Here is a 12,432-nt window from a genome sequence, read left to right as displayed (position 1 = left end):
CACAAAATCTACAGGAACTGAGAAGGTTACAGGTTACAGGCCTGCTTTCCTGAAACTCAATTTGAATTATTCTAAAAATTATTATTAATAATAATAATAATAATAATAATAATAATAATAATAATAATAATAATAATAATAATAATAAAAGACACTTTTCACCCTTCAGCTTAAATTCAGACTTTATTCACATTGGTTCTGGTCTGATCAGTTAAGTAGTTTTTAATCCAGTCAAGTTCGTCAGTATAGAACATTTTAGCAAAGTGCTTTACATCATAAAAGCATGATGCAATCATCAATTATGAAACAAGCAACAGGGGCTTAAACTTTGTTTTTAAAGCTGTTTTGTCCTATTATGTCTCATTCATCACAGAAACACATTCTGGATAAAATCTATCCAATCTTTAAAGGATCATCTTTAAGCATATCTTCCACAAACTTTGTATTAATCCCATATTTATCTATTATGATGTCTCGGCGGCTCTGATGTAATATTGTTATCTTGTTTTCATTGGCTGAACATTAATGTTCCACTGCGTTAAAAATAAATGAACTTCCTGCACTATTCTGATTTATTGAATCTGAGTCATATTTAGAGCTCGTTTACTTAACAAAACGAAAACAGCTCTCAGCTCAGATGGTACCGTTACCATGGCGATCCACAGCAGTGAACATGCAGCCAGTCGGATCACCAGTGAGCAACAATCCACCAACATAATCTCTGCTCTTCAGTTTATCCATAGAAATGCATTATTTAAGTAAAAATAAACACTTCTCTTTATAGACGATTAATTATTGATCAGATCTAGAAGTTATTTCAGGTCATCAATCTAATGAATTATTAACGTTCCCAGAGGAACCAACAGGTTCTGCATCACTTCTCTCTGATGCCGTCGTAACCATGGAAACCACACTTCCTGCCTGCTATCCTGCAGCCAAAGACCAGCGCGTCCTGCACACTTCCTCCTGCAGACAGAAACGTTAACGGATCAGAACCAGACCGGGTCAGAACCAGTGGAACCGGGCCAGCCGCCTCACCGTTGGACAGCGTGTAGAGGACGCCGGCGTTGAACGTGTCTCCGGCTCCCAGCGTGTCCACCAGCGTTTCAGGAGGAAAAGCGTCGGAGTGGAGCAGCAGACCGTCAGGACCCAAAGCGTCGGCTCCCTTTTCTGCCCAGGCACAGATCAGGACAGCCCTGAAAGACAGACGGGTCAGAACCAGAACCGTCTGTGTCATTCCTCTGAACTTTGCTCCCTCACCCCTTCTTCACTCGAGGGTAGAGTCCTTTCAGAGCCGCTTCAGGCGAGTCGAAGCCAAAGTGACGAGCGACATCTTTGCTGACAAATACCTGGAAAACAACCAGAACCTGATCACTGACGGGTCGGACCGGATCCATCCGAACCTGGACGGTTCCGTACCACGTCTCCGTAGGGGAAGAGCTCGTACAGCGGCTCTCTGATTTTCTCAATCTCCACGGAGATGCCGATCCTCTGATGATCAGGAAGCTGGGCGTTAAACTTCTCAACCTGCTGGATCATCTTCACCTGTTGGCCAGCGTTACGGCCCTGAGAAAAACACCAGTAAACACCCAATAAAACCCAGTAGCACACTAAAATCCCAGTTCACCCAGTCAAACCAGTGTCAACAGAAAGCCGTTCAGCCTCAGTGAATCCGATTCTTTCGATCATTCTCAATAAAAACAGTTTTAAAGTTCATAAATTTATCAGGTCTGTTAGAGAGAAGCGGTTCTGGTTTATCGGGTCTCACCAGTCCAGAACCAGTGGACGGGATGTTCAGCTTCACTAGTGTATAGTGGGACCACTGGTCTGGTTCTGGTTCCTCACCTCCCAGTGGATCCACTTGAACTGAGCCAGGTCGATTCTGGAAAAGTCCTCGGCCGTTACGTCAGGAAGATCCCTGACAGACAGAACCGGGTTCAGTTCTACAGAACCAGAACGGGTTCAGTCCAGAACCTCATCCAGTCCTTCAGGTCAAACATTCACAGGAGGCCTGGAGTCGGGACCCGAGGTTCTGGCCCGGTTCTGTTTGACCTGACGACCTTCATCGAGGAAGACGAGTTTCATGTTCAGCATAAACGTCTAAAATCACAAACATTGAAATTAAACTTTATGGATTTGAGTTTTTAATCATTAAAATTGATTTGTCTGGATAAAATACAAATCATTCCGTTCTAAACAGGAAATATAATAAAAATATTTTTATATTTAAAAATCAAACTGAACCTTAAAGGAGTTTTTACAGTTTTCTGGTCATGATGAATGGATGTTATTCTCTCATTGGTGGCTGATTGATGAACATAAAGATGCATTAATTACTGAATTAAACCCAAACCACTGCAGACTTCCTAAAGCAGTGTTTCCCAACCCTGGTCCTCAAGGCACACTGTCCTACATGTTTTAGAGGTTTCCCTGCTTTAATGTGCCTGACTCAACCTGTTAATCAGTCATCAATTAAAATCAGCTGCACTGAAGCAAGGAAATACCTAAAACATGCAGGGCAGTGAGCCTTGAGGACCAGGGTTGGGAAACACTGTCCTAAAGAACATCTGGTTCTGATCCAACGGATTCCTTACACTGCAAAATCACAAAATCCAACCAAATATTTCTGTCTAGATTCTGGCGTGAATATCTGAGTTCTAAACTAATTTACAGGAAACGTTTCAGCAAAAAGGAGCTTGTGTTAAGAACTTGGTGAAAAAGCACCAGCTCCACTAATTCCACTCATGGGAAAGTATTTTATTATAATGAAATAATCTGCCAGTGGAAGTAGTACTTCTTAACACCGATACTAAAGAATTGCTGATTTTAAACAAGTTCTTATGTCTTACTGCAAAGTTACCTGTAAGTTGGTTTTGTCTTATTTCAAAAGTTCAAAGAAATTTCCACTAGAAAAGACAAATGTCTTGTTTTTACAGTGTGAAACTGACGGACCAATGAGGCACAGTTAGAACTAAATAAACTTTTTAGCGTCCAGTTTGGGTTTCAGGAAGGTTTACACTTTAACCAGGTCAATTCCTGGTTCTCCTGATCCGGATCAGAACCAGTGACTCAGTTCAGGTTCAGTAGTTGTGTTTGGAGAGAGTTTCTGCTTCAGGCTGACTGGTTCTGTCAGGTTCTGATCTTTGAGCTCGTCTGGATCCATTGCATCATCGCTGAGTTGCTCCTGGGCCCGGCGGACATGTTGGTTCTGCCATCCATCCATACCGCTGCTGCGGGTCAGAACCAGGAGGAATCCCACACATGGCCCGGATCAGGACACTGAACTGGCTCTGATCCATCAGAGGAAACGTTCATACAGTAGATGGATTCGCCCCAAATCCCAATCTGTCATGGCGGTCTGAACGCTCCAATCCTGATCTGGTCACCCCGAAACAGCTGCAGTCGGTGCTCCGCTAAGGACTGTTAGCTGTTAGCTTTCTGTTTATCAGCTCCCTACATCTGGTGGCCATGCAGTCGCTCAACAACTTTAAAACATATCCAGAGATGGCGGCCATCTTTACCGCGTAAACAGAGCGTGGCGGCCATATTTACTACATGAACAAAGCACCATGGCCATCTTTGCTGCCATAAGCAGAGCGCTGCTGGGCGACGGCTACATTGTTCTTCTGAACCTGAAGCTGAGTCTGCAGTGGATCAGGCCAGATCATTTCCTCCTGATTCCTTCAACACTTTGCGCAGCGTTCACTAAACTCCTCATCACCACAGACAGCAGAAGGGCTGGTGGGCTGAGATGCTGCGTTGCCATGGAGACCAATCTGGAGCTAACAGGGTGGGCTTCTTGTGGTCGCCATGGTAACGGCTGGTGACGAGGCGCTGAGTGAACGCTGCGTGGTGGAGGGCGGGGCTCTTACGTATCGTAGAGGAGGACGGTTCGAGATCCCCTGGATGGACAAACCACGCAACATGCACTTGGAGTTTGACCTTTGACCTGCCAAGCAACTGCTGACACATCAATGGCACGCTGCAAGAAGTCGGCCATGATGAAACTGAGAGACAGACAGGAAACATGAACATCTACTTCAAAATAAAAGCTCTGACAGAGTGCTGAACAGCAGGGGGCGCAACTGGTCTGCTATGATGGTGAAGCTGTAAAAACACAGGCAGTCAGTGAGACACACACACACACACACACACACACACACACACACGCACACACACCTGTTCATATGCAGGATGGTTCTGCTTCCTGTGCGGATGCTGCTGATGACCACGGAGGCCGGAGATACGCACTGAGCATGCTCAGAAACCAGAGACACGTCGATACCGAACTTCTGAAAATCCTCCAAAATAAAGCTACAGACACAAAACTTTTCAGCATTTCAAAATAAAAGAATCAAGACAGGAGAAGTTTTCCCTGAGAGGACAGAGGAATTCAACAGAGGAAACAGGTTTTCATTTCTAGAGCATCTCAACACAAGTCGACTCTAGGGACTTTACAGAAAAAGCCACGTCAACTCAATCCCAGTTATTAATGAACATCCAGTCATTCAGACCAGTAGGGGGCGACAGTGGAGAGGAAAACCTCCCCTTTAACAGGAAGAAACCTCCAGCAGAACCAGAACCAGGCTCAGAACCAGTAGCTATGGAGGTTTGATTAGACAGAGTCACAAGAAGAATCAGAAGAACTGAACCAGGAGAACTTTCTGTGTCAATGAAAAGTAATCAGTTCATGTTAGCAGCAGCTCCTTTAGCTGCTTCATCTGGAAGAGAAACACAGTTAGCTCTGATCTCCTTTTAGAGGCTGCAGGATAAAAGACAGAAGGCAGAATTAGTCAGTAGCTTCGTTCAGGAGACAGACAGAGTGAATGACTGAGACGGGCCACTGGGTCACGGCGATGGCAGCATTATGTCAGCTGATTCCCTCCTCCAGGAAGTTAAACAAAGCGCCACACCAGATGTAGAAGAAAAAACAGAATCAGCTTTTATTGTCATTATGCAGAAAGCACAACACAATTCATTTCAGTTCAAAAAACACAGACAACATCAGACAGGGGTAGGTGGTGCCTGAGGCTCCAGCTATCAAGGAAGGCCCAGCCCTAAAAGTAAAGGAAACACAAAGTTAACAAGTGAAATAACAGCAAATGATGCCAACTGGAGAGCAGTAGGAGAAGTAAGTAACTCCGCCCAACACCGGAGTGGGTCAACAGCAGAAGAACCTCGGAGGACCAGAGGACCAACCTGCAGATCCATTTGGGTCAGACAGGAGGAACGCTGCAGACGACCCGCCTAACGAAGCCGGCTGGTCCTGTGCCAATTTATTCACCTGTGCTGATGTTCCCATTAATAATGGACCAGCGAATCACAGGCATGGCGGTAAGGGACCAATCAGGAGGCTGGATGGTGATCATCACCTGTTCTGCAGCCGTCATGAATCTAACTGAGCATGGATCAGACTGATACTCACTCTGCCACCGGCCCGGCGGCCAGCGAGCCCATGAAGGCGCACGGCGCCCCCAGCAGGGACAGAACCGTACAGGAGTTGGAAGCGTTTCCTCCACGCTGCCATCGCTGCGACACACACCTGCAGAGACACAGCCATGTTTGTTTTTAGGATTATTTTTAGGTTTATCCTGTTAGCATCAGCTGGTTTTTGCATAAAAGACAGATCACATTTACACTACAGAGGAATTATTAGAGTAACATTCCATTTTTCATCACTTTCATAGAAAGACAGACCCTAGTTCAAAAGGAAATCCAAAATATTTTCCTTCCATAAAAAACATTTATACCTTCATTTAAAGTGAAAATGAATCACATTCATGTGCAATATCAGCTACGTTCATAAATACACATACATCTATTAAAATGACTAATTAGACCAGTAGACCCAGTTAAACCAGTAGACCCAGTTAAACCAGTAGACCCAGTTAAACCAGTAGACCCAGTGAGAGCAGTTAAACCAGTAGACCCAGTTAAACCAGTAGACCAGCTGCTGGCCGACTCGTTTCTCTTTTAAGAACCCGGATGGTCAAAGATCGGCACGGAGTTCAAAACCTGTTACTGTTTTACAGAGAAACCTTTGACTGGAACGCTGATACTGTTGCTGCTGCTGATGATGATGAAGAAGAAGATGATGATGATGATGATGATGATGATGATGATGATGATGATGATGATGATGATGATGATGATGATGATGATGATGATGATGAAGCAGCAGCACCTTCACAGTGAAACTTCAAACTGTTTGGGCCTCAGATTTTCTTCCAGTAAAATAATAAGTGGCTCATCATAAAACCCTGGTGAGCTCAGACAGCAGGCGACCAGAACCAGAACCTCCAGAACCACCGAACTCACTGGACCCCCTAGACCCAGAACCACTGGAACCACTGGAACCACTGGACCTCAGTCAGACTGGTGATGATCTGGTCCGGTACTGATCGGTACCGACCTGGTGTCGGTGTCCTCTTCCGGGTATTCCTCCACCACGCTGATGATGTCCAGACAAACCAGACCCACACACAGGATCTTCTTCTGATCCGCCATGTTGGTCCGCGCGCTGGTTTCAGCCCGCAGTTTGGACTTTGATGCGGACTTTCATCGTCAGATAAAAGTCACGTTACTTCATTTCCTGTCGGTGGAGGCTACAAAATAAAAGACCCACAGCTTCTGACAGCAAAGCAAAGATCTCAGAGTGAATCTTGTAAAGAACACTTCACTTCCTGTCACGTGATCTCTGAACAACCTGTGAACACAGAGCTGCTCTGCTGCCATCTGCTGGCCTGAGTAGGAATGACAGGGCATCAAGTATTCACGTGGTGACTGTTTCACAGAAAAACACGGCAGAAATTTAGGATAAGAACCTTGGTTAATATCTAAAAATCACATGAAAATAAAAAATGAATAAAAACACATTTGAAACAAGTGTGTAAGATGTGATAGAAATGAATAAATAAATCAATCTTGGCCTCCATGTTGTCCCTGCAGAGCCGAGCTTTCATTTTGTTCCGTTCTCAGATCCTTCCAGGATAAAGTCCTGAAACTTTTCCTGAAATTCTTTGCTTAGCAGAAGGAGAACTTCATGATGGATTACTTGGATATTAAGCAGTAGTAGCGCTTCTAAAACTGCAGGTACAAAGGAAATCCTGTAGAGGGCGCCATATTTATGCCTAAAGACGGGAATTTCACGAGGAACTGTTGAAAAAGCAGGAACTAGTTCAGTGAGCGTCACAGAGAAAGAAACTCTCCATGAATAAACACCGAGGTTCATCTTCATCTCCTGGTCAGGTAAGACTAAACCCTGAGAACAGAGGGAGAGCCGAAATACCGAAACACAGACTGCTGCAGATGGAAAAAAAACAACTAAATCAAAGTGAAAGTAAGATAATAGTTTGTTTTGGAGGGAAAAGTACTTCCTGGTCTCACGCTTTGCCCGCTTTGGTTTCAGTTTGAGTCGGAGACCAAATGGCGTCCAGGTTGGAGGAGGATCTCTGCTGTCCGGTCTGCTGCGACGTCTATAAGGGTCCGGTTATCCTGCCGTGCAGCCACAGCTTCTGTAAGGACTGTCTGCAGACCTGCTGGAGAGTCAGAGCTGGACGCTCGTGTCCGGTTTGTAGGAAAAGATCCGCAACAGACGCTCCTCCCTGTAATCTGGCTCTGAAGAACCTCTGTGAATCTTTCCTACAGCAGAGAGAGCAGAAAGTTTCAGAGGGTCTCTGCAGTCTGCACTCTGAGAAACTCAAACTCTTCTGTCTGGACCATCAGCAGCCAGTTTGTCTCGTCTGCAGAGATTCAGAAAAACACTCCAACCACAGATTCAGACCCATCGATGAAGCTGCTCAGGATCACAGAGAAAATCTGAAAACATTTCTGGAGCCTTTAAAGGAGAAACTGGAGCTGAAGAAGGAAGTTAAAGAGAAGTTTGATCAGACAGCAGAACACATGAAGGTCCAGGCCCGACACACAGAGAGGCAGATTGTTGAGCAGTTTAAGAAGCTTCGTCAGTTTCTAGCAGAGGAAGAGGAGGCCAGGCTGGCTGCACTGAGGGAGGAAGAGGAGCAGAAGAGAGGGATGATGAAGGAGAAGATGGAGGCTCTGAGCAGAGAGATAGCAGCTCTTTCAGACACAGTCAGAGCCACAGAGGAGGAGCTGAGAGCTGAAGACGTCTCATTCCTGCACAACTACAAGGCTGCAGTGGAAAGAGTCCAGCGCTGCCCCCTGCTGGAGGATCCACAGCTGCCCTCAGGAGCTCTGATAGACCAGGCCAAACATCTGGGCAACCTGGCCTTCAACATCTGGAGCAACATGAAGGACATGGTGACCTACACTCCTCTGGTTCTGGACCCAAACACGGCTGGGTCAAGACTCTTCCTGTCTGACGATCTGACCAGTGGGACGTTTGGAGAGAAACAGCAGCTTCCTGATAATCCAGAGAGGTTTGGAGCAGAGTGGTCCGTCCTCGGCTCCGAGGGCTTTAACTCAGGGAGCCACAGCTGGGATGTTGATGTTGGAGACAACAAAGTGTGGGTGCTCGGCGTGTTGGCAGAGTCTGTCCACAGGAAGCAGGACGTAAAGTCTGGATTATCAGTTATCTGGTTCTATGAAGGGACTTACTCAGCCGTCTGCCCGTCGGCTCCTTCTGCTGATCTCTGCATCCAGAAGAAGATCCGGAGGATCCGAGTGGATCTGGACTGGGACGGAGGGAATCTGTCCTTCTCTGATCTGGACACTAACACACACATACACACCTTCACACACACCTTCACTGACCGGATGTTCCCTTACTTCAGAACGGTGAAAACAACCAGGATCCTCCCGATGGAGATCTCAGTGATCAAACAGCAGCTCTGACGTCACGACATGGAGCTGCTGATCAGAATGATCCTTATCGATCAGAATGATCCTTATCGATCAGAATGATCCTTATCGATCAGAATGATCCTTATCGATCAGATTGAAACTTTGATCATCGATTTGTTTTCTGCTTCAGATCCAGATGCTACAAACTAAATGTGACAGGAAGTGAAGCTTTACTTCCTGTGTGGCTCTGATCAGATCTTCAATCCATTGTCTCTGAGTTGCATCCAAAACATCGATACCAAGTTGGTATCAGGATCGGATCAATATCCGATTCAGATTGGATATTGATCCGATTAGTTAATGGATCATTAGTTATCTAATGATTTGATTTAGTTAACTTTATCAACTAAAGCTTAGTTAATACTTTAGTTCCTGATTTTACTTTAATTTAACAACTCTACCTCAAAAATGATTTTTTGTTAATGTTTATTTAGGAGAAAAGGCACATATTTTAGTTTCTCTACTGTTTGTTGATCCTTTTTAATGTTTTATTGTGATATTTAATAGTTAATTGACAGGAAAGTTTGTGATGAGAGAAGAGGAAGACATGCGACGGAGATCAGCAGGCCGGGAATCAAACCTGTGACGGCCACGTCCAGGACTGATCAACCGCTGCGCCACCACGACACATCCAGTTATGTATCATTTTAATATGTTATTAAAGTATTTTGTAAACTTACATTTTGTCCAAATTCTGTCCTACATTTAAACTCAAAGAAAAATTCACAAAAACACATAAAAGTCAAGAGTTTGATGATTTATCCAAATTAAACCAAACTGTTGGTCTGATTACGGCCACCAACACTGTAAAACAAAATCACTGAATATTAATGAATCGTTACAAACTTTATTCATAATTAGACATTCTTTCAGCAATATTTGAAACATGAAGATGTGATTGTTTTATAAATTAAACTTTTATTACCTTCAGCCAATTTTACAAAAGACAGTTTATAAAAAAGTTGAATTACAGCAAAACGTCCAAACTCAAAAACTTTTCTACTAAAGTTTACTGTTTAAATGGGTAACACTGTAATTAAAATACAATGTTTTAAATGTATGTAGGAAACATTTTGACAATCTGAATAAAATGTATAATTTTTGGATAAATAAACTCCATAAAATTAGATAAAACTGTTTAATTGGACTTAGACTGAACTACTAGGCTATTCTTTGATTTGTTGTTTTAAACGTTTATTTGTGAAACAAGTTTGCACCAAAATGTCACAATTTGCATAAATAGAAAAAGACTGAGGCTGATCTGGACTCTGATTGGCTGAACCACCTGCTGCCCATCATGAGCAGCAGCCAATCAGAGCCTCGATAAAGTGCCAGCTCCCTGCCGGCTGCAGCGGCTCCCTGCCGGCTGCAGCGGCTCCCTGCCGGCTGCAGCGGCTCCCTGCCGGCTGCAGCGGCTCCCTGCCGGCTGCAGCGGCTCCCTGCCGGCTGCAGCGGCTCCCTGCCGGCTGCAGCGGCTCCCTGCCGGCTGCAGCAGCTCCCTGCCGGCTGCAGCAGCTCCCTGCCGGCTGCAGCAGCTCCCTGCCGGCTGCAGCAGCTCCTGCGCCGGCTGCAGCAGCTCCCTGCCGGCTGCAGCAGCTCCCTGCCGGCTGCAGCAGCTCCCTGCCGGCTGCAGCAGCTCCCTGCCGGCTGCAGCCAACATGGATCTGCAGGTCGGTTCTGACAGGAAGTCAGAGAGTCGACGCTTCGCCACTGAGCTGCACAAACAACGAAAAAGAAGAAAACACAGATTTGAATTTCCAATAAAACGAGTGGAAAGCGTTCCTAATCTAAACTGGTTGCCATAGAGACGGCTGCTGCTGCAGTGAGAAATCAGGTCAAATCTTCCTTTTGCTTCTCAAATGGTTTCTGGTGAGGAGAGTCTGAAGGTGAGAACCAGCTGGACGGTTCTGACCGTCATAAACCTCCCTCTACCCAGCATGCATCTGGCCTTTCCTCTGAACCAGCTCCTTTATCACACCAACTCCAAGGATCCATGACCTCTGACCTCCACATCCCAGTTGCAAGTCTCCAGTAGTTCTGGTCAAACCTCTCCGGGTCTTCAGGGAGTTTCTGCCCTGACCCAAAGGTCACAGAGGTCAGATCCTCAGAAAGGAGGAGCTAAAGAAGGAGATTGTCCTCTTCATCTTCATCCAGATGTTTGGGAACTCCTGGGCCAGTGTGGCGCCGTCAGTAGGGGGCGCTGCAGGATTCCCAGCTTTATAATCTGTTGTGTAAAAATGAGACTTGAGGCGCTCTGAGCTCATCCTCCGTGGTTCTGATGATTCCAGATGAAATCTGTTCACATCCTCGGCCAGGAAACAGCTCGACTCTTTTTAATCTGCTTCTCTGTTCCTGAATGTCTTCTGCAGTTTGATCTGCTTCCAAACAGATGCATTTCCTTGAGGAGCGTCAGGTAACTGTGCAGCTTCACCAATGGGTCGAAAGCTGCGGTCGCTGTGAGTTTTAGAGTCCCAGCAGACGGGTACCTGGTGGTCCAGACAGAACAGTTTGAGTTTCTCAGAGCGAACACAGATCCTCAGCCTGGAGCTTCGTGTTCTCGCTCCAGTAAGAAACCCTGAGCTGCAGATCATTCCATGCAGACGCTGCAGACCAAACCGTCTGCAGACCACTGGCTCCATGAAGATCTTCATCTGCCTGGGAAAACATTCACATTCTGTAAAAATCTTCTCAGTTCAGAATGTGAGGTTCCTGCAGCGAGGAGCTTCGCACAAGGCAAAGTAAAGATTAACCGGTTATTACAGATTATTACCGGTTATTACATGTTCACTAGTTATTACAGATTAACTGGTTATTACAGATTAACTGGTTATTACAGATTATTGGTTATTACATGTTAACTGGTTATTACAGATTGACTGGTTATTACAGATTATTGGTTATTACAGATTATTGGTTATTACAGATTAACTGGTTATTAGAGATTAACTGGTTATTACAGATTATTGGTTATTACAGATTAACTGGTTATTACAGATTAACTGGTTATTACAGATTAACTGGTTATTACAGATTATTGGTTATTACAGATTAACTGGTTATTACAGATTAACCGGTTATTACAGATTATTGGTTATTACATGTTAACTGGTTCTTACAGATTATTGGTTATTACAGATTAACTGGTTATTACAGATTAACTGGTTATTACAGATTAACTGGTTATTACAGATTAACTGGTTATTACAGATTATTGGTTATTACAGATTAACTGGTTATTAGAGATTATTGGTTATTACATGTTGTTCCTCTCATATATATTTACCATCCTCAGTGAAAACCTGGTTGTTTCTTAGTATTTGATGCTGAAAACCAGATGAAAATCAATCTGTTAACTTGGTGTTGATGTTTGAACATCATTAAACTGACAGATAGGAAGCAGCAGATCAGAACCGGGGCTGTCAGCAGGGGGCGCTGTGCCACACCAAAACAATTCTCTTTCCTTCTGTTTGCATTTTGAATCTTTGTAAAGCGACTACATGAGAAAAATGATGTCAAACTTCAAACATCTGTCACAAACAAGAGTTTAAAGGTAACTTACATGTAAAAGGGTGGTGGCAGTATCATGCTGTGGGGAAGCTCTGCTGATTCCAA

At 44.7% G+C, this 12,432-nt stretch overlaps 2 protein-coding genes across 6 annotated transcripts; one reads left to right on the top strand and one right to left on the bottom strand.

The window, feature by feature from the left end:
* Nucleotides 1–164: 164 nt before the first annotated feature.
* On the bottom strand, nucleotides 165–6,666 carry khk (ketohexokinase). 4 transcript variants are annotated; one of them, XM_044123279.1, is made up of 9 exons: nucleotides 6,413–6,650; nucleotides 5,426–5,542; nucleotides 4,180–4,314; nucleotides 3,873–4,007; nucleotides 1,846–1,918; nucleotides 1,420–1,566; nucleotides 1,261–1,349; nucleotides 1,039–1,196; nucleotides 165–966 (listed from the first exon to the last, which is right to left on the bottom strand). In XM_044123279.1, the coding sequence occupies exons 1-9, from the start codon at nucleotides 6,505–6,507 to the stop codon at nucleotides 875–877; spliced, it is 1,041 nt and encodes a 346-aa protein (XP_043979214.1). In that variant the 5' UTR covers nucleotides 6,508–6,650; the 3' UTR covers nucleotides 165–874. The 4 variants fall into 4 exon arrangements, with proteins under 4 accessions (XP_043979214.1, XP_043979215.1, XP_043979217.1 ...); XM_044123280.1 differs by lacking the exon at nucleotides 4,180–4,314 and having other exon boundaries at nucleotides 6,413–6,666; XM_044123282.1 differs by lacking the exon at nucleotides 3,873–4,007.
* Nucleotides 6,667–6,846: 180 nt separating this feature from the next.
* LOC122834658 (nuclear factor 7, brain-like) lies at nucleotides 6,847–9,499 on the top strand. Of its 2 annotated transcripts, none has more exons than XM_044123276.1 (2): nucleotides 6,847–7,248; nucleotides 7,409–9,499. In XM_044123276.1, exon 2 carries the CDS (start codon nucleotides 7,426–7,428, stop codon nucleotides 8,809–8,811), a length of 1,386 nt encoding a protein of 461 aa, XP_043979211.1. In that variant the 5' UTR covers nucleotides 6,847–7,248; nucleotides 7,409–7,425; the 3' UTR covers nucleotides 8,812–9,499. The 2 variants fall into 2 exon arrangements, with proteins under 2 accessions (XP_043979211.1, XP_043979212.1); XM_044123277.1 differs by having other exon boundaries at nucleotides 6,847–7,339.
* The last annotated feature ends 2,933 nt before the right edge of the window (nucleotides 9,500–12,432 follow it).

This window comes from Gambusia affinis, linkage group LG07, assembly GCF_019740435.1.
Source record: "Gambusia affinis linkage group LG07, SWU_Gaff_1.0, whole genome shotgun sequence".
NCBI lineage: Eukaryota > Metazoa > Chordata > Actinopteri > Cyprinodontiformes > Poeciliidae > Gambusia > Gambusia affinis.
Note: the sequence above shows the minus strand (reverse complement) of the source record. Positions and strands in the feature narration are given on the sequence as shown.

Bases quoted from the DNA above. Each gene is read 5' to 3' on its own strand.
- khk (XM_044123279.1), bottom strand. From the start codon at position 6,507: ATGGCGGATCAGAAGAAGATCCTGTGTGTGGGTCTGGTTTGTCTGGAC. The intron at 4,315-5,425 runs GTGAGTATCAGT...TTGTGTCTGTAG, and splicing joins GCCGCCGGGCCGGTGGCAGA to CTTTATTTTGGAGGATTTTC. The intron at 1,197-1,260 runs GTGAGGGAGCAA...TCTGTCTTTCAG, and splicing joins TACCCTCGAGTGAAGAAGGG to GGCTGTCCTGATCTGTGCCT.
- LOC122834658 (XM_044123276.1), top strand. From the start codon at position 7,426: ATGGCGTCCAGGTTGGAGGAGGATCTCTGCTGTCCGGTCTGCTGCGAC.